A 21,469-nucleotide genomic window follows, 5' to 3' on the forward strand; every position below is an offset into this window, starting at 1 on the left:
TGCATCCAGGCAGTAAGGTAACTTGAGTATTTGAGATAAGCCTTACAAAAAGGTTTCTGCACTTACCTACTACCTGGAAGCACTGTAAAGCTTTGCAGATATAAAGACACTCTTCCCCACAGAAACCACCTCCAAGATAGCCTAATCCTTGAATAATGGGTTTTTTGACAGCGCTGGCTCTGTTGTAGAGCCCTGGTTTTGTATTAGCTTTTTTTCTTCCTCTCCTCCACTCCCTCTCCACTGCATTCTGGGGAGTTAGGACAAAATATGCCTATTGTTATGTTGGTTGTTGAGGCATTATGGAGCATGGAGACAAGATACTGAAGTTTCAGCAGGGAATCGCCATGGCCTCCCAGGTCATGAAAGTTTTGTCTTTTTCCCTCTCTTTCCTCCGTGACGATAATCACCAAAACAGAAGGTCTTGCTAATTAGCTTCAGTTCGTGGTTTGCTTAAAGCAGGATCAAGCCAGGATGGAAATAGCTGCTAGTGCTGTTCACTGCTTAAGCCAGTGCAGAAGCAGATTGTGCACACAATCAGCATAGCCACATCCTATTAGCACTGACACAACTTCCAGCCAGACCTCCAGGCAACATGGAAACACACACGTCCGGTAAGTTTATTTTCTGCTTCATTGTTAATTGCTGACTATGAAGTTAAATAGGTGGAAAGAGGGTGGGGAACAAAGACAGGAATACTTTGAAAGAACTTCTCTGTCTTCTTTGAGGACATTTAAAAAAAAAAATGAAAAAAAGAAAAATCTGTGGCCCAGGTTACATACATACAGCTCAGAGATAGTTCTTTTTTCCGAAGCCTCAGGAATGCAGCTGTGGGTCAGCGTTGTGATGCATGTGGAAAAGACAATCATTGGGCAAATGCCTTGTGCTGGGCTTCTGCTCCTTCCATCTGCATTTGCCTTATTGCAATGCAATTGGGGGGAGCAAGCAGTACCCTTTTTCAGAAGACTGTGCAGCAGTGAGCTTTCAGTACCCATGCACAAGGAACAAATTTGCTCAGCGCATAAAACCTTTGTGTTTGAGTTCCCAGTGTACGAGTGTAGAATATTGTTCACTGCTGATAGTGTCACTATTACTTTACTGCTACAGTCAAAAGCCCTGTGGTTGTTTCCACTTCATCTCATTGTTTCTGGGGCTGTAACTCTGCTGTGAACTCCGAACTATCACACAGGTCACAAAATGGTGCAATTTCTGTGCCCTCCCATCCAGTCGCCTTCCTAAAATTATTTGTATAGCAGACAATAGTGTACAAAGAGCCATTAGATTTAATGCCTACTGCTGATCTTTGTTGAGTTATTCCAGTGTCCTTTTTCCAACTCAGGTCTTTCACTATTGGAGTTAGTCCTGATATATAAATTATGTCAGAAAACACAGGTAATTTCTGTAACCTTTGCATGTAAAGTAGAATTAAAAAAATAACAGGAGGGGAGTCTGTAAAGTTATACACACAGTCACAGTTGTATTATGCAGATATAGCTCCATTAAGTCTTTGGGCAATGCAAACATTAAGGCAGCTCAGGGCAGTTCCCACATCTATATCTACAGGTCTACTCTGTTTCCTTCATTCTTGATCATTCAGATTCATAACCTTCCACTCCTCAAGAGACCCTCTGGCTCATGGCGTGTACCAGGGGCGAGGGAGCATCTCCATTAGCTCACGTATGTTCTTCCTGCTCCTGACGCCAGAGGTGAGGGCTCCTGGGGCTAGGGGCTACCAAAGGAGCACAACCACAGGCTTTACATTTGCGTCTGTGACTGTAACTATTCAGGCCAGTCAAAACTAGCTAGGAGCTGTGCTCCCCCTTGCCTGCGCTTGCCTGTTTCAGGTGCTGCAATGCTGTTTCTGGCAGCAGTTCAGGGGCGGACTGTCAGGGCCCAGAGCACAACCCCCTTCTAGGCGTTTAGGTGGCCATGTTAGAGTTTAGCTGGCTGAGTCCAAGCCCAGCTCCTTCAGCAGCCAGAGCTGTTGTGAGGAAAGCTGGAAGTGAGAGCACGCCTCCCTTTCCCCTGGGAACTGCTTTTAAGCTGAGGCTTTACCCCTCGCCCCTGCCTGTGCTCCACTGCAGCTAAGCTGTGTCTGCACCTGGTCTCTCACCTTTGCCGGTTTGGCCCTGACAGACCCCGAAGCTCTGCTTCCCAGCTTGACTGGGACCAGCCCCATCACCGCTGCCTTGCTGGGGTGTCACTGCGCTGCGCCTGGCCCTCATCACTGTCTCCCCCTGACCCTGACCTGGGCTTGCTGCTCTGCACCTGGGCTCCCTGTCAGCAGGGTCACTCACTGCTCTGCCCTGTCATGCTCTGCTCCAGGCTCACCTTCCCTGGTGGAGCAGATGGCCGTAGGCCACCTCTCCTCTAAAAGAACTGCAAGAGAATTGTTATTATCCATTCTGTCAGTAACACTTCTAAGAATCGGTGAACACACATTCACTGACAAAGGGCCAGAAGGTTATGGACAAGTCACTTTGAAACTATAATGACTCAGGGAAGCTGCTAATATACAGTAAACAAAGTGCATGGTGATATGGAAAGAAGCTCAGCTTCTGCCAGAATCACTTCTTGTGCACAGCTCCACCAAACCCAACACAGCTACAGCTGAGAGTGATTTCCTCCACTGAGTCCTCAAGACTACCATTAGTGCCTTTTAAGCATCATAGGAATTAAAGACAGACAAGGCTTTTTGGTTTGTCTCTAATGCTCTCTAATGCAGCATGGTACAAATTACAGCAAATTTCAGGTAAGAGGCTATGAAGCCTACCATGAAGAAGAGGAACTTAAGAGGAAGCTTCTGAGAAATGGAAGCATAGGTGTGGCTTGGAGGATAAGAAGTGTTAAGATAAGATCAGAGATGGAACAGTCCTGCTAAGACTTAAGGTAGACAGCACAGTCCCACACAATTCCCTCACTGCTTTCTATCTTTATCACATTGTCCCAGCCATATACCCTGGGCTGGCAGACGTCCTGGGCAATGAAACTGGGAATGCAACCGAAGGGTAGAAGAAGTTGAGCTAGAAGCAGAAAACAGAATTTTTCAGGTTTGCCACTTCCTACCTGTTCTCCCACTGCTGAGTTTCCACCAAGAGACATGAGATCCAAATTTGCAGCCTGCTGTTTGAGGGCTCATATGGTACCTCTCAGACTGCAGATGGGAAGGGCAAAACTGCCTCTGACACGTCCTGCCTAATGCCTTTGCCAGCCTGGGTACACCTGCCTGTCTGGACCCTCTTCCAACATCATTTGAAACGCCACATCCTGAGCCCCCAGGACAGTCAGCAAGGAGAATCTCTGGGTAGGAATCAGTATCTCAGTGTTGCCCCTTAGCATTTGGCTGTACATAACACAGCTTCTTCTTTCCTTTCCAGCCCCCAGAATACAACTGGAGGAAAAAGACTCATTATAGAGAGAACTGCCTACTGCTAAGTTTAGTTATGGGACTGATTTTAGCTAAAACAGTTAAGTAGGAGGGGACTAAAGAGCTAACTAGTTCTTAAACCGTCCTGAAGAAAAAAATATCAGATGTCTGAAATTTAATGGTCAAATGCTATTCTTCTTTTATTCAAATCAGGAGTTTGAGAACACTGCAGTAATACAAGTTATCTTTGGTGAAACCTGCTGGACCTTTTCCTTCAAGTAATATTGAATGAAGAATGGATTTCCTACGTAAAAATTTATTCCTAAACATTTCCTTTGATGGCTTGTTTCCTTTAAGCTTGACCAAAGCTTATTTAATTAACATGCATTCCCTTGTGTCTGAAACTCTTAACTGAAATATTAAATAACAAGCAGTATTTTGAAAGACAAGGGGTGGCAGCTTAAAAAAGAAAAAATGCAGTGCAATGAAAATACTTGTGCACTTACACGGACATGACTGGCTGTATTGAAATCTGCAACTCTAGGTGGCAGCGGGGTCGGAACTAGATGATGTTTAAGGTCCCTTCCAACACAAACCATTCTGTGATTCTATGTTCAGAACTGGGAAGTCATTAGCTTGGAGGGGACCTAAAGAACACGTGTAAAACCATGGTACGTATTCTTATTTATACATATTTCCTTTAAAGAAGATATGTTTAAGTCAAGCTACATAGAAACAGTGAACTCAAGTAGTTCTTTTTCCTACCTACTTGGAGGGTGGACGAAATGACAAGTTTGCCAAACAATGCTCCTGAATCGCAGATGTTTTGAACAACCTTCCAGAGCAGCCTGTGCAAGGTATACTTCTGCCTGCGGTGTCTTTCAGAAGCGCAGTCCATTTCTGATACTTCGGTAGAAAGAGAGGAAGATAAATGAAAGGCCAGTGTCTGTGCCCTGGGTGGCCAAACCATTTACAATGCATTCTGCAAGTAGTTGTGCCTATGATAATCTGATCATCTGGACCGCTCAGACTGGGTAACTGGCTGTTACTCGGGATTTAATACAGAGCTCCTAATTAGGCAGACTTGCTTACTGCAGATTTCACAAGCAGTGTGGTCTTTTAATACACTCCCTCAGTCCTTCCACTTTTGGCAGTATGTGCAGCTGCTTCATCATTGCACTTCAGACAAGAAACTGGCGAGTCCAGTGGTGAGGTCAGTTGGTGCACATACAGCCAACCTTTATGTTTACAAAAAGCCGAAGCAAAGGAGTGTTGAGAGACTGAGTGAGTGTGTAGATGATTACTGCCTGTGAATTGGCACTGGAACGAGAGCTGGTCATCGATCTCTGTCCTGGAGGTACCTTGTCCTTGGAAGCCATTTACAACTTAATGAAGTTTGACTGGAGGGATGGCTCCCAGGTTATTTTTCTAGAATGAGTGTAGTTCTTGAATATTTGCTTTCTGCGTTGAATTCAAGATTCACTCTGCTGCTGTTCTCTGGGGAGGTATATGTATGTACCAAAGCTATGCATGTGTGCATGTGTAAAAAATATATATATGCACATACATACACACACACACAGCTTGTTTCTATTGATAATAATTCCTCTAGAATATTTACAGAATGAGAACATGTAAGGCCAGATGTCGTAAAGACTTACAGGGTAGATTGAGGTCAGGCAGCATCTGAAGCAGAAGCCCCTGAGGCTCTGCAGTACCACAGGCAAGCACTGTCAAATGTGGAAGTCATTCAGAACATAACATTTTGGTTCAGTCAGTTTGATCTGGGAAGATGAAAAGCTTTTGGGAGAACAGAAGTCCTCCAAATTCAGGTATGGAAATTTTATTTCCATCAAAAAACTTATACTGACTGGAAGTCCCTGACTGCCTCACCAGCTTACCAGTGTTAACCTCAGGGTTGTGACACAGTTCCTGAAGGTTTGGAAGCGTAATGGAAATTAAATCATTTTATTATAAATGGACTGCAGATTTTTTCCCTAGGCCTAGTTAAAAGGACTGGAAGAAAAAAAGGTCTTTAATTGACTGTGTGAAGGTCTTGTGAGATATCCCAGGCTTAGTTTGAAAATACTGGAGAAACATAGTGTGTAGCCTTTGGGAACGAAACCTTCACTTATTACTTATTTTCCTTGGAGTTTCCCTTGTGGCATCATTATGCGCTTCATTAAAGTAAACCAAGTGTAAGTCTCCTCGAGAGATCAGAAAAGGAAGACTGGTGAGTCAATCTACTGTACTGTTCAAGCGTTGCAGGACCTTAATCTATTATTCATAAAAAACACAAGAATAATCATAACATTTAGAGGTCAGGTCTCCCCCTCCCCAAGCATTTCCTTCCTTAGCATTTTGCTGGCTGCTCTTTTAGCTCATGATTGCGGGTAAGAAAAATCAGTCCCTGTAGAGGGCACAGAAGATTAGCAGTAGGACACAGCATCTGCCTTAGACTCTTGAAAGAAAAAAAGAAGGGATTCAATTAAATAAATAGAAAATATGCTTCCAGATTTTAGCAATACATAACCCCAGCCCCCCAAAAAAAGAAAAGGCAGAGAGACAAATTTTGCTATCACAATCTATAAGAATGGATCCTTTCAGATTTTCCTTTAATTATTTGGAGTTGATGATCACTGTTCAACTCCATAGGCTTCCTGCATACAGCCACCTCCTTCAGTGCTCCATCTTCGGAGAGGCAATGCAAGGTATTTGTGCCACCAGTTGGCTGTTCCAGCAAAGTGGGAGAAACACACTCCAGTCGCATGAACACTGAGCAAGAGACACAGCTATTGCTGCCTTCTCTCTTCCCCTGTCTCCATCACCATAAGGGAGGTGTAGAAGAAACTGATCAGATTTCCCAGTGCTTTCTTGTGGCAGAGAACAATGAGATTGCTTTCTTATAATAAAGTACAGCAAATCCCGTAAGGCAGTTCCTCCCAGACTGGAAAGTAACTATACCATGCTGTTGAAGCTTCTCGTTTCCTTAGACAGAAGGTGAAGGTGGGGCAAAAGAACTGCAGCGTTACTAGGATTGCCAAGTAAGGAGGCAAGAAGAGATATGATGGATTTAATATCTCCCTGAATATGTGGGAGCTTATGAATGTTCCAGTTACCTTTTCTTCCTAGGGAAGAAATAAGCTCTGGCTGGAGAGCCATGGTGCTTCATCTCTTCAGTGGTAGTGGGGCTAACTATATGGGCAGATGGGTCTGCTACACCTATGTCTTCTCCCTGGTAGAAAACACTAATGCTTGAAGGACCAAGCCACTACTTTTCACCTCAACAAGCATTTCAAAGAAAGTATGGGTAAAGATCAATCAACCCCATTTCAGTTACGGCACCACTAGAGGGGGAAAGAGTATGAAACATTTGTATGTCAACACAGTTTCTGTACCCATTACTTTTTATCATCATTTTTTTCGCTGCGCTACTGCCTGTATGGGACTGACTTTCTGCGTTTCCTACCCGTGACCAAGCATTCGTCTCATATTCTTCTGTTGCTGTACCCTGCTCTACGGCACAGATACAGCTTACCAGTGGTGGCAGGGAACAGGGAGTTCATGTCACTGCCTACCCCCTCCAGACCCTCCACTACGCTGCATTGGCACCGTATAATTTGTCAATACAAGAGACAGGGAACACATCTAAAACTAACGGGTTCAAGACATTAGTCTTTCAAGCCAAAACATGAGGTATAAACTCATTGTGCTTTATGAGAATATCACACCATGAGATATCCAAAAGTTAAGAGTTCTTAGGGGAGAAAGACCGTTAGACAGAAGTTTGTACCTGTACCTGATGCTGCTACATTAGTTTACATCACACTAGAACTGAAACACGCTCCATTTCAGATCTAGTTGTAAGCCGTAAGCAAAAGTGAATCGGTTTGTTTGAGGTCATTTGGCTTCCACCTGGTGTGAACGCTGCACCCAGAGAACCAGGGCGCAGGTGCTGAGGACACCCAGTTGCTCATGTCCTTGGGTTGCTTACCTAGCAGAAAAGCACAGACTTTCCAGCTTCTAACCTCATGACTGAAGTGCAGGAGTACAAACGCTATTGATCAACCAGGGCAGTGCTGAGCTAAGTGCAGAATTGTATCATGGTTCCCCTTTCCCAGCAGTTCACGCAGGTAAGTACCTGTCTGGAGTTGTATGCACCCCGCAAGGCGCAGCATCTGAAATTGGATGGTATCTATTAACTGCAGTATTTCCCGTTCCTTTAGGAAACTGCCTGCACAAAACCTGTTTTATATAACAGTACTTATCTCTTATTCTCAGACTTTCCTCTAGCCTCCTCACACCCAACTCTGAATGGACAGAAGACAGCAAAATCAGCAAGGAACTGTTTTTCAACATACAACAGCAAATACCTCACAGTCCCTCAAAACCAGTCTTCCTTGCACGGCAGCAGGATCAACGGAGCTTTTGAAGCACCGAGCTGTACGGGATCCTTCAGCAGTTCTGTAAGCAGAATTTTATGTTCATTGATTTATGACTAACATCTTTGGGATGAAGAAGAGGCTTTGAAGCAGAGTCAGCAGAGCATGGTGCCCTCTTCCTGTGGGTTAGGCAAATCCACACTGGGAAAAGTGACTATGCAAGTAAACTGATACTACAACCTTAAGTAGTTCAGGAGACTTTCTTAGTGTACAGTAGGAACTAATTGCTACCATAAAAGTTTCACCAAGCTTTTCTTAATAATTTACTTCAGCCAAAATCCTTCAGAGCAGTAACAGGAGGCTTGCTATTATTAACCCTAGCATAGGAAAAGGTCTGCAGGCTGATGACTAAATTGGCTATCCCTGTGCAAACCCTGGGCCAGCATGTGCCCAGGTGTTAGTGTAGGCTGGATTGGAAGGTGTTAAGTGTAGTGTGGCTGTGGTCTGCAGGGCAGAGCTGTTGTTAGAGGAGATACCTCCTAGGATATGTTTGTAGTGATATGTTGGTTATTCAAGGACTAGAATAAAATTGTCATGACATGCCAATTCTACCTTCCTATTTTTAATGCTTGGTGTGCTGGCTACTTGTCTTGGAAGCGTCAAGAAGCGATGTGGGACTGAAGATGGTAATTTAAATCACTGATTCTGACTAAAAGTGACACAATGGCTGTGAGAGGAGGGGAGAAAAATCTTGATAGTTCCTTCAGTGGCATTTTGGAAGTTGTAACTTATTTGTGTTCCTCCCTAACAAGGTCTTCTTGTGCCAGAATATCATACAGTGAGGAAAGCAGTGCAAATTTAGGGCCGGAAAATGTCCTTACTAAAATCTTTGGGAATTTTGATTTGTTTTCTATGCTCTAGATGCCCACAATAATGGGGATGGCACTTTACTGCTAAGAGTGAGAAAAATGTCAACAGGGAGGGAGAGCGAGATGTCGTTGTATCTCCTTAGCTATTATTCTGTGTAACTCCAGCAACATCAAATGTTGCTATGGTGCTCTCTCGGGTGGCTGGGATGTGGCAGCTGGCTACGGACAGTAATAAACAGGAAAAGCTGTTTGTGACTTTTCATGTTCTCCAACCTCCTTGCTCCCTCTCCTGCCTTTTGTTTGTGCTTCTCATTTCTGTCCGCACTTTCCAGTCAGGGAGGAGAGGATGCTTAAAGCTCGTCTTCTTTAGAGTCAGCTAATGCATTTTGTTGTGCCAGTGACCTGGTGGTGGTGACATCATTACTTCTGTGCTGTATAGCGTAAAACTCTCTGGAAAGGAAAGTAGAAATCTGCAACGGGTTTTTCTTCACTGTGGCAGAGATGGATCCAGGAGGTTTGCATGGACTGCCTGTGAGTACTACATGAAAATGTATCTAACTAGGAAATGAGGAATTGCAATAAAATGCTGTCTCCCAAGCAGTTTTATATTCTGCCAGAACCTAGTGCTGAGTGTAAGTTTATATATGCCTAAAGGGACTATACATACACTTTACACATAAAGTGTGTGATAAGTGTAATGTGCAGAACAGATTATTTGGTGATAATTTTGTGGAAGAATGAAGGATGTGACATGCATATAAAACCAAGATTTATTTAGCGATATGGTGATTGAAACTACTTTGTGGGAAACTAAGTCAAGCAAAGTAGTGAAAAACAAGAATTTGGGAGATGCTGGGGTATATAATAATATGCACATTTATATAATACTTTCAAAAATTCACGTTGTGTTAACAAACAAGAAAATTGCTGTACAGCATGCTTGGTTAACTTTGCATTCAGGACTACCAGTAATGGAAAGGGAGACAAGGAGAGAAAGAAATCTGTAATTGGTACCTGTCAAGATTTTGGTTGTATAGCCACCTATGGGAACCATAAATGTCTGGAATTAAGTTATGGGCTGATTGCTTTGGATCAGGTTGACCCTATTTATTTGCTTGTATCTTGTTCCCCAGTTACTGGAGGGCTGGTGTCACGCTAATGAATGACATTGTAGATAGCTCTGTGAAGGGCTTTCAGCTACAGCATTGAGCTGGAAATGGTGGATGGTAACAGTTTTGGAAAGGTATGGGATATCTTAGTGAATGAGAAGTGAAAGTGAATACCTTACATTTGGTATCGGCGTTCAATATGGGTGATGCAGAACTGCTGTCCAGGGTGGGGTGCGATGGGCAGGGGTTAGTACTGGGTCACCTTCATCCCAGAAAGGTTTGTAGAGCGGAGACAAGGAGGCAGGTGACTGAGTACCACATAGGTGACGTGAATGATATCAGTCATTGATTCCAACTTGCAATGTTACTATCCAATCACATAGTGTTTTCATCAGACGTTAAAATACAGGTCAGCTATCATCATTTAGCCATCCATGGGGCATATCCTCTCTAATACCTGGTATTTTCCAAACGTTTCTGTCCAGCTCTACCCTTCTTGCCCTTTTAGTGCACCAAGGATATTGCTCCTGTTCTAGTTCAGATCAGTTTCTTCCCACACACAGTTTTTTTCCTTCCTTCCTTCCTTCCTTCCTTCCTTCCTTCCTTCCTTCCTTCCTTCCCCTGTGCAGCTTTGTTCCACAGAACATCCTTTCCCATATCCCGGTCTGCAATGTGATTCTTATTCTCACTGCTCCATCCCATTTCAAAACGTGGGTGTCTTCTCCTATATGGTCTGTGTATGTGCAGGGCAGAGACAGCGTTGGCGCGTGCCCCCTGCCTGCCGGTCAGGTAGGTATCCCACGTGTTGAGATAAGGCTGTTATCTTTAGCCACTATCGTTTGTTTACAGTTGGAAGAGGTCAGGGTGGCAATCTGGCTGGTGCATGTTTGTAGGTCATACCTGCCCTGGCTGACCTCCCGTTTTGACTCTGTGCAGCTTTACATCCTTGTGTGGAGGCAGACCCTGCGCCTGCCAGCTTCCTGGGCTTTTTGGCTTTCTTGTCTGTGAGACTCGTGTGTTTCTCTCCCAGATTATAAACAATTACCTGGATGGGACGCAAGGAGGGGCGGCGGACCAGGCGTCCCCGGACGGCACGCTATTCAGGCACAGCAAGAGAAAGGTCGACTACGTGTTAGCCTACCACTACCGAAAACGCCTTGCTCGGCACCTGCCCGGCACGGGCTCACCAGAGCCTACACGTGGATCTGCCCCCTTGGCCCTGGTTTCGAATGGAGGGACTGGGAAGGGCCGTGCTGAGCCACAGCAGCAGGACGGTGGCCAGTGTGCCCTGCCGGGGCCACCAGGGGTGGAGGTGATCGAGCTCAGCCCGCTGGACGCCCTGGAGGAGGAGAAGCGGATGCAGCGGGAGGAATATGAACACAACCTGGTGCAAGCGGGGCTGGAGATAGAGAAAGACCCTGAGGTAAGAGGGAGAGACTTGCTTCTCGCACTGGGTGTCCCGATGGGTAACGGCCACCTGGGTGTCGGAGGTGGCTACGTACAGGCCGTAACCGTGGCCGGCTGTGCGGGGTGACTGGGTGCCCAGAGCATGGCTGCCCCCTCTCTTCTGGTGGGGAGGCCAGCAGCCCAGCTGTGGCCATGCGTGAGGGCCGGGCCTGGCCTGCCTTCATTCCTGCCCTGCATCAATGTTAACTGAGAGGCAAATCACACCTGTGCCATCTTTTACAAATAAGTGCCACTTTACAGCCTCACTGACTCCCCCACGGCTGCTTCTGCAGCTGCACAAGGGTAGGATGTGCCGGAGGTCTGTCTCATGGCCAGCTTGAGGGGCTAATCCTGAAGACAGCTTGTTACTGCTCAACAGTAGTTCAGTACTCAGCATCCATGGGTCAAACCCTGCCACCACTGCAACCCCTAATTAGGGTTCTGCAGAAATATGTTGTACGAGCTACTTTATGCATGCCTAAAATATGGTGTAAAGCCAAGGAGAAGATGATGGGGGTGTTTCTGTGTTGCTTGGTTCCTACTGCCTGGGAAATATGTGATTGTTATTGTTGATTAGGGCACTATTGAGTAGCAATTCCAATTTTCAGTAGAAAACGCATTCATCTAAATGTTCTTATGGCGTGCGATGAACACACTTTTCTTACAAAAAAAAATAGTTTTTACATTTTAGTATTGTTAAAATGAAGAAAGGCTCTCTTAAGTAATTTGATGGAATACAAAGCACTGTTGAGGCATTTCATATTTCCTCAGAATAACCTGGTGATTTTCAGTGCGACTCTTAGCTTTCCTCAGCCATACGCAAATGTTGTCATTTCTTCACGCTACCCACAAAATGAACAGCTCCTATGCTGCAACAGGAGAACCTCCCAGCCTTTAATGTATTTATTCTCCCCATATGTGCATGATGTTGGATAGTGTTATGGTAATATCAGCTGGGAGCTGTGGTTAGGTTACTTGACTGCAGGTAGTCGGTCAATTGAGCACGTGTCTTCCAAACCCCATGTTGATGCACTGAGCTCTGTGCTATTCCTCTGGACCTCTTCGAAAGCCACGGATATTTATTTCTGTTGAAGTCAAGTCCCTGCTGTGTTCTAGTTTTAGGTGTTCTATTGGTTTTGACACCAAATTTAAGAAACTTAGGGCTTCTTTTCAGAGGTGCTGAGAACTTACAGCTCATATTGCTTTCAGTGCAACCAGTCAACACTTCCAGAACATGGACCAAATCACAGATTGCATCTGAAAATTTGAGTCTAGCTGACCTGGCATAGTGTATACACATTAAATCATTGGCAGGAATAGAAAGAATTAGAAAAGCCTTTTGGCTCTTAACGTTTTCCTTGCTCAGTTTGCTAAGTTGCAGGTGGCTATGGGTTGTATTTCACTGCACAGCCTGACTGAACCATCCTTGCACTGGACAGAAAAAAAGTGATCTCAGATCCTGATTCTTTTATACTAAGCATTGAGGTTAGGTTTCAATACTGCTAACACATGACAATCTTACTGCTATGATTTTAATACAAATTGCATAAACCCCATGAGAACAACTGTTTTTGGAGACCTCTTTCAGTTATGAATTTCATCAGAACCTGAAAAGTCTAGCAGGAGATTTGGATTTGATTTTTTGACTCATTACTTATGCAAAGTCCAGCTGGATTTGAATTCTGGTTCAGACCCCTTCCAAGTGATGATGTGCACCCTTAAATAATATACAAAGTAATAAATGATGTCATAGAGAGCTGGTCAAAGAACAAATTTTTTTGTCACGGTTTTCCTTCTGAAGAGGAAAAGGCTTTTTGTAAATGAACTGGAAATGTTCTGAGGAAATTATTTTGTGACCAGTTCTTTTATAAGAAAAATTAATTGATTTTGAAAATTTTTAAAAAAATGCAATCTCATCACTTCTGTACCTGTATGTGTGTATGTATATGTATTCAATCCTGCTCTCCCAACACACAAGTTGTCTAATCAAGCTTAGCCTAAATGAACTAAGCACAGCATCTTTCACATCGGGATGCTCAGTCTACTAAACTCACAGGGTACTGGAGTTCCTCTAGAAGCTGCTTTTGTAGGCTACAGCTATTTAAAGATCAGGAAGTTCATCTCTAGGAACACAGGAGAGCATTATGACAATTTAAAAATCTTTGTTTCTCCAACTGTCTCTTTGAAGAAGTAGGAATTTCCGTGGTTAGTTTGTTAACATATGATGTTAATATGGTTGCTATATGCTGAGTAACTAGGGACAAACACCTTTCTAATTTGTATTGTCAATTCTTTGTTTAAAAGAATATAGACAAGAAAATATATGAAGATATATAATGTGTATGTGGAGAGGGAAGTATTACTCTTTTTTGAATATATGGATAATAGGCAAGATTATGGTCTGTCTCCATATCTACCCAGTTATTATTTGTGAATTAGGAATTTTTGACTAGTTTCCAACTTCCTTATAACTTTCTATCAATTGTTATTGCTGTCCTGCAGAGAAACATTGTTCTCAATATAACCCTTTTAGGGTTTTTTGTGGGTTTTTTTGGGGTTTTGTTTTCCTGTTTTTAAACCGAGATATTATTTTGCATATCCAAGAAAACGTGCACAATGAAGGCAATGTGCACGAAGTTGAAGGTTACAACTCTTTCCTCTTTAGTGTCAAATTGAGTACCCATAATGATGGGTGGTTGTAATATTTGACAGCCTTCTTACTATGCTCCCTGGTAAAGTCATACCTGATCCATAGCATGTATTCACATGTTACACCAAATACTGCCACTGTCAACTTTCAGACGTGATGTTCCATGTGTCAGAGATGACAAATGGCAGATCAAGTTCAAGGAGCACTTTGGCTGGTTACCTTCTTTTCAAATCAAAACATTTGGGTGGTCCAGTGTAGCCTATGCCCATGAAAACAATTGAATTAGCCTAAATTAGGGTTGTGTGGAAGTGATATTTGGTGGAAAGAATAGAACAGAAGAGGAAACTCCCTATTCACATCTGATGACAGCAGCTTAGCAACGCAGAACTACTGGTTTGCATAGTTTGCTATGAGTAAAAATAATGTTTCTATCTGTGACTGGCCTGTTTGACCAGTCTATGAAGTTAGATAAAATATACTCTTGCATGTGTATGTAGAATTAACTACCTTGTGTTTTACAATATCACATAGTGATTAATATAGACCCTACTAATACAGATCCTGTAAACACTTCTGCTAATCTGCATAGTGTTAAGCATTTGCAGGATTTGCTTCCTCTGCTTCAAAGAAACACAGTTAAAAGTGCAGTAAAACTATTTTTCCAAGATGTCCATGCCAGAAACCAGATTCTTTGGCATGTCTTTGTAAACTGTGATGGAATGCCAGCAGGTCACATTTACCCTTGTGAGCTAGCTGTCAGAGCCATGACAATCCTCTTTAAATAAACTCTATTTAACACTAGTGGCACAAGTCAAATTTTGCATAAGATACACAAAGAATCGCTGAGATAGGTCACCTTAAGAGTACCCTCAAATATTCCACCTCAGTTCCCAGGAAGGGTAATAAATACCATACTGTTGTGTTTCACCTAATGTGGAGCAACAGTAGTTCGCTTAAATTTGAGTTGTACTGCTGCTTTAATGACTGCAAATGCAACTTGTACTGTATTCAATTAGTATTATGTATGGCAAAGCATAATAGGAATAGAATAAGATGACGTTGGAGATGCATCTTGGCATTCTGACAAAGTAGGATCATTTTTGAGCACATTGGAAATGAAATGTACTTTGCTAAATAGCATTTAGAAGAGGAAAAATATCTTTTAAGGGGAAGATGATAACAATTTTAAAACCAATTGTAAACTACCCTCCAAGAAACTCATCTAACTTGAATTTTAGAGCTAGCATAATTTTAAGGATGTCTCATTAAACTCTGTTGGCTAACATTAGGCTTTGAGGCAAGGAAGTCCTTAAGGTCCTCAGTGTATCAGCTTGTGCAGTGCTGTTGATAACAACAGTAGTGATGACTGGTTGTGACTGGATTTTTCTGCTTAATATTGCAAGGCATGTTTTTGAATTTTTGCGGGAAAAATCCCACAACAACCAACCAAAACCCCAAATTAAACCCTAATAAATCAAACAAACTTCCCCCTAAAAAAGGCAAACCCGAACAACCTCCACCCCCCAACCAATGAACCAACTGATTAATCAACATCCCCACCTCCCACCACCCGATCCTGAACTAAAGATAAGCTGCAGCTAGATTTTATCTATGGGATTGAATTGCACTGTTTTGTGGCACTAAGGTGCTCCCCGTTTGCCAGTGGAAGAAGAATTTTATCTTCTCTCAGCTGTAAAAGATCAGAGTAGCCAAAATAATATCATGATAAATTATTCAATGCAGAGGGTCTTTTTCTTTTCCTGTTTCTTCCTATCCCTACCTGTAGCTGAGGAGGTTTCTGTTGAGCAGTGCCATCAACATTCTTGCTATATGAGCTGTTTTCTTGGGTCTGCTATATTCCCTAGCATCACATTTATGTCATATGTAGCTTATTTTAATGTTAATACTTTTCATTGTGAAAAAGTGGAATTCCAATGGCCAAGAGTTCAATATATTTGGGTAGACCTTTTTTTTCTTGCCAAAACATTTTTTTTTGATATAGAATATTTTGACTTTTAGTTAAAAGGTTATGGATATTGCTTAATTTAGTAGTATTTAAGAGCCTGAAAAAGTGATGTCTTTTTCCAAAATCTATCAATATGATTTGTGGATAATTCCAATAGAAGTATCTCATGCCCTTAGCACATATGAGACATCTTGCAGGTACTCAGTGTGAATGTCATAGTTGTCTCAAAATATTCATTCTTCTAAAGTGCAGTGGAAAGCTTATTAGTAGATAACATTAATTTTAAAAGGATAGGGAAATTTAATAGGAGTCCAAGACCTTTATCCATGTTAATGAACATCTCCCGAAGCCAGTGAGAATGCATACCAGAGTAATATAGTATTGGAAAGAGACTGGGGTCTTTTGTCCTCTAGGTCTTAGGACTTTGTGTTTCACTCTCTCTTAGTACAGCACTCAGAAGAAGACAATACTTCTTTGGGGGCCTCTTAGTGTAACAATTATATAAATATTTGATGGTTATTTTTCAACTCTAGTTACAGAAGCATTAATTAGCTAAAACATGTTCTCCTCCTGTATGTTACTTATATGGGGCTGAAATGTAATACACAGCTCTTATAAAATTAAAGTTGAACAGGCAAGGCGAGGTTTTCAGTGATAGTGAAATGGACGTGATGAAAATATTGGCAAGTTGATTAACTATTTAAGAGGAAATTATGTCTCCATTTTAGAGAGGATTTTGGAGTAACCCCATGGGAGTTAGGTGTGCTTCAGTCAGTATTAATGATCCTTGATAACAGGTGGCTAGGTAGAATGGCTGTGCTGTCAAAGTTGAAAAGTCAATACTATGATTCGTGTTTTTTAATTAACATCCAGACACTTAATGCTCAGTTATTAGGTACTGTAGTCAAAACAGCTTCCAAGGGTTTTAGAGAAAATTGAAGGAATGTGCAAAACAGGGCCTGTATGTTATCAACAACATTTATGGAGCTCTTCTGTCAGCAATGATAAATCTCATCAACTCTCTGCAGGCTGGGAAACGGAGACATCAATATCTTGAATTTCAAATGCTGGTACATTTGGGGTGTGCGTTCTGGTGATATGTACAATGGAAATTGCACAAGAAGCATCCTATTTTTACATAATGCTGATTCTATCAGACTTGCCAGGCAGAAATGGCAAATAGGCTCCTGAATTTGTGTGTGTCTTTCACTGTGTCCTACCTGCTGAGTTCTGCTGCCTGCTGGAGGAACTACTTCCATTTCTACAAGTTGCTAGGTACATAAGAAACCCACAGGAATGACTTATAAATCTTTTCTAGGGCATAGCAGGGAAAGAACTAGGCCATTGTAGGATAGGGGATGAAAAGTGGCAAAATCATCTGCTTGGCTTGTTCACAGATAAATCCATGAAAACATTTTTTTTAATTATCAATGGTCTTGTTTGCAGCAGAAGTTTTAATCTGCAAATTAAATCCATGGAGACAATTTGAAGACCAATACAGGAAGCCCTGAGGGATGCTACAGTGCACTGATGACGCTGCAGTAGCCAGAATGCCTGCAGAGGAGACTTGGAGGCTGAAGTGGTGATAATTTCTGTAAACTGCTTAGGCCAGTGCAGCTTAAATAGTAGTTTCACGAAAACAAAGTAGTAAAATATAACATAGTTTGGGGATTTTGGTCCTGTGCTTTGTTGTTTTTCTGACCATTTAAAAGACAGAAATTGTGCTGCTGTTGATTGGGGTGAGGATTCAGCTCCTACAGGTGCTGGGTGAGGACTGCCCCAGCAGCAGAACCTGCTGCCCAATGCATCTGAACCTACTCTTTGGCAGAAGAAGAAATCCTGAATTTCAAAGATTCTTTTGTAGGGGAAATGGGACTTGCTTTGCTTTGCTGTCCCCAAGCAATTGCCTGCTTTGTCTACAGCAGCAAACAGCCCTACAGATCTGTGATACCAAAGGAGTGATCACTTCTGCATTTCTGCTGATTGAGTTGCTGTATGATTTTGTAATTTTTTGGAGGCGTTGCTTCTTAGTCATGACTTCACATCTAGTGCAAAGGAAAGCAGGGAGGACTGCTTGCAACTTCTTTGCGTAAGTAAGAGACATTGAGAATTCCACCTGGGAGTGAATGTAACACTGTAGATAAGTGCTCCCTGTTTTTAATACATTGGTTTTTTACACATATACATTCATTTATGTACTGTTTTATGTTGTTGTTATAAAAGATCTAAGATATGCACCTCTGTTCTTCCCTCATGGTTTTTGTCTTGTACAAAACCAGATTAAATAAAAGGCATTCTCTGTCTGAAAACTCTGTGTCAGAGACAAAGACTGACAAACAAGGAGAAAAATGAGAGACAAATTGATTTTGCTTATATTGATGGAAAGAATAGGGAGGAAATGGGATTTGGTTTTGAGTCATTTTTTTTCTATGGAAGATGAGAGCAGAGCACATCTTCCAGTGAGGAGAGATAGCGTTCTCTTCCAGAGCCAGGGAGAACAAAGCAGAGGTGCCGTGTCTTCTCACTGCAGGGGAAAAGACCAGTTTCAAGTGAAGCAGTGAATGGTTTTTCAGAAAGAGATCTTTCTGGCTTTGCTACTTCTGTTTTGGCCTCTGATGACAGTGGCTATGGAAAAGCCTCCACTGTCAAGAGCTTCTGGATTGCCAGAGTAAGCAGCAGTCCGGTGCTTTTTTTTTTTTTTTCCCCCTCATCTCACAAATCAGAGCAATATCCAGTCCATTTTTACGGAAGTGACAATAAATACTCTTGAATGGCTTAGCTGGGGGCGAGGATAGAGGAGTTAGAAATTAAAACTGGAATGTCAGAGAGAGAGAAAAAAATAATAAAAATACCTGCAAGAAAATGAAAAGGAAAGAAAAATCCATTCACTCACTCAATTAACCAACAGTACAGTGGCACATGTGCGAAGGGAAGACCATAAGGTGGCACTCACCAGCTTCTGCCATCTCAGATTCAGGAATGGATTCCAGCAGAGAGAAGACTGGGGTGTATCCCACCATGGAAATCAGTCTTTGAAGGACAGAATTGTCTTAGGAGAAAAAAACCACTGTTTGTATATGTGCAGAGTGAGGGTTATCCTTTAGCAGGTCCAGGGACAGGTAACATAAATAATGAATCAGGCTTGTGGGATTCTTTTCATATATTTTGGACTCTTTTAAGGTCTCCTTGCTTTACTGGTGACTCTAATGGATGTGTGTTTCATTCTGTCCAAATTTAAGTTATTGAAAGGTCTGTTGCTCATGACATTATGACTAGACAGCCAAGCGTATTTCTCCAGGAAGAAAGCCACTATAGGGAAGGAATTATTCCCTTCCAGATGCTCAACTAGACATCTTGTGGTGTGTACATTTTAAAATGTTGTATTGTATATGAAAGGAAGGCATTTTGGAATGAAAAGTGCATTCATATTCAAGCTGTTCAGCATGGATAATACAAGGCTCTTTTAAAGAAAAAAAAAAAAAAAAAGTAATTGTCCCTTAGAAATCAGAATGTCCTTTCCAACACAAATTATTTCTTTAATCCTTTGTAGGCCTAAGTTCTAAGAAGGGGCTGAGCTCCAACAACCCAGTAGTAGTTTGTGTGGATGAGCACAGCTTTAGTGGGGGAAAGCTGTCGTAGAGGGAAAGATTAGTTACCTGTTCTGTTTTTACTGCAAGATGACAAGAATCTAAAGATTTATGTATGTATATATAGATGGAGGGAGAAGTGATGAGTGTGTTTCATTGCTGTGTGCGCTGGTGTGTATGGGAACTGACAAGGACTACAGGTCTGGCTTATATTTGGACTTTGCTGATGGTGGCTAGGGTCATCTACAGCTTCTGTAGCTTGGGGATGCTCTATTATTTTCCAGCCCTCAAAAGATCTGTTCTGGCCACTGGAACCTGCAGAAATACACCTCTTCTCCAGTGAACTCTGGTCCAGTTTTCTGGTCCCTTTCAAGTATGGCACAAGGTTACTGTGCAAACACCATGGTACCTGAGATCTCCACCTATTTGTATCACCAGAAATAGCATTATGGAACCAAATACTGTCTCACTTAACTTTTTCAGTGAAAAGGAGTGAGGGTTGGTCTGCATGATCCAATTTTAATGAATGGATTTGTAGAGCAACGGTGACATTCAAGGGGAAACAGGAGAAATCTGAAGCCGCGCTGTTTTTTGAAGACCCTGTCGTATTTTGCTTCAATGTAAAAGTGAACATGTTTGATGGTACTTGAGTGGCAGCTTCTGAATACTGTTATAATTTCAAAAATATTGTGCATCTAGTTTCTCTTAGCAGTGGGAACTGTTGGATGCATAGCACCTAGGAATATGGCAGCACTTCATGTTGCTAAAAATAATTTGAAGAAGCTGCCTTTTCAATCTGGTAAGAGATGTGTTTATGTTTTCCATTTTTAAGAACAAATAGAAAAAATTCAATATGCTGCCATAATTTGTAGCCACCATGATGGCATCTGCATTGCTGCAATATTGTGATTGTTATGTTACATATGCTGAGGAAACTGCTCACAGAAGTTCCTCTCTCCTTTCCACAATAACCTGGCAGGTCTATTTAGATGAAGGCAGGGCTCTTCTGGTTCTGCAAGCACCAAGGTAATTTCTGTCTCTCCAGTGGTGTCTGGGCTACGTACTGTAGCAAACCATCCCTCAAAGGGGCTTGGCTTGGTAAGCATTTAGCATACCACAGATTGGGACTTCTGTAGGAGAAAAGACCTTCAGCTACAGCTTAGTCAAACTGGGATTGGTTCATTTTATAAAATGTGGTTCTTCTAATGCCTGCATCTTGGAAAAAGGAAACTGTGGTACATAAGCCATATTGAAGGTTGTAATCAGATTGTTTTCAGCTAGAATTATCTTTGCCAGTTCATTGTAAGGTCTTTTATAGTCATAGGACAAGTCAAATAATTCAAAACTGCATCACGTCCTATTGTTCCAGATCAGCAATTACTTTGGCCTGAATACAGCAACAAGGAAAAAAAAATAGCAGGGTGGCATCAGGCTGCACAATTCCCATGAAAGTTAATGGGAGCTTGGTGATGAAATCCTCATGCACAGCATGGAAAATATACCCTTTGGAGTGAATTCTTTCCTTGATACACAGGACTAATAACTGTCTTCACACTAGTTAAGTCTCCCTTATGTGTACAGATATGTGCTGATGGTGATAGACCAATGAAAAAAACATGTAAGAGCTAGATACTGATTTCTGTGTGCTTATTCTAGGTTATCATTAATGTAACAATGATTTCATCACCTGAAACAAAACAATTGGACAAAATTATTTTGAACAGGTGTATGGGTTTTTATTTGTTGCTTTTGTGGGGCTTTTTTTTTTTTTTTTTCTATGGAGATGGCAGATATGTTTGCTTTAGCTCCATACTCAAACTCTGTCATCTAGGAATTAATTCATCAGTTCACTGGTCACTTTTCCCTTCAATTCCTTGATCTCTGCAATCATTTTAGAGTCTTACTGAATTCACTGAAAGGTTTGAGACCTATATATTATACTTTAAAGGAAATTTTTCAGGTGGAGTTAGGTAGATGACCTTGGAATTTCATAAGATGTCTAGTGGTAAACCAAATGAACCATGTGTATTTGAAAGAGGATTAGCATCCAGTAGTTAGGGGGAAAAAAAAAAATGAAGCCATGTAGACCGATATTC

General features: G+C 42.0%; 1 protein-coding gene across 2 annotated transcripts in view; it reads left to right on the plus strand.

Moving 5' to 3' along the window:
• The first annotated feature begins 538 nt into the window (after positions 1 to 538).
• ANO2 (anoctamin 2) overlaps positions 539 to 21,469 on the plus strand; it is a 192,198-nt gene continuing 171,267 nt past the window's right edge. Inside the window, exons 1-3 of one of the 2 annotated variants that reach the window (XM_027782912.2) lie at positions 539 to 611; positions 7,646 to 7,830; positions 10,755 to 11,147. In XM_027782912.2, coding sequence (XP_027638713.2) covers positions 593 to 611; positions 7,646 to 7,830; positions 10,755 to 11,147 — 597 coding nt within the window. In that variant the 5' untranslated portion in view covers positions 539 to 592. Of the gene's footprint in view, positions 612 to 7,645; positions 7,831 to 8,898; positions 9,147 to 10,754; positions 11,148 to 21,469 lie in introns of those variants that run through there. The other variant, XM_055809275.1, reaches the window with a different exon arrangement.

This window comes from Falco peregrinus, chromosome 6 (assembly GCF_023634155.1).
Source record: "Falco peregrinus isolate bFalPer1 chromosome 6, bFalPer1.pri, whole genome shotgun sequence".
In the NCBI taxonomy this organism is placed as follows: Eukaryota; Metazoa; Chordata; class Aves; order Falconiformes; family Falconidae; genus Falco; species Falco peregrinus.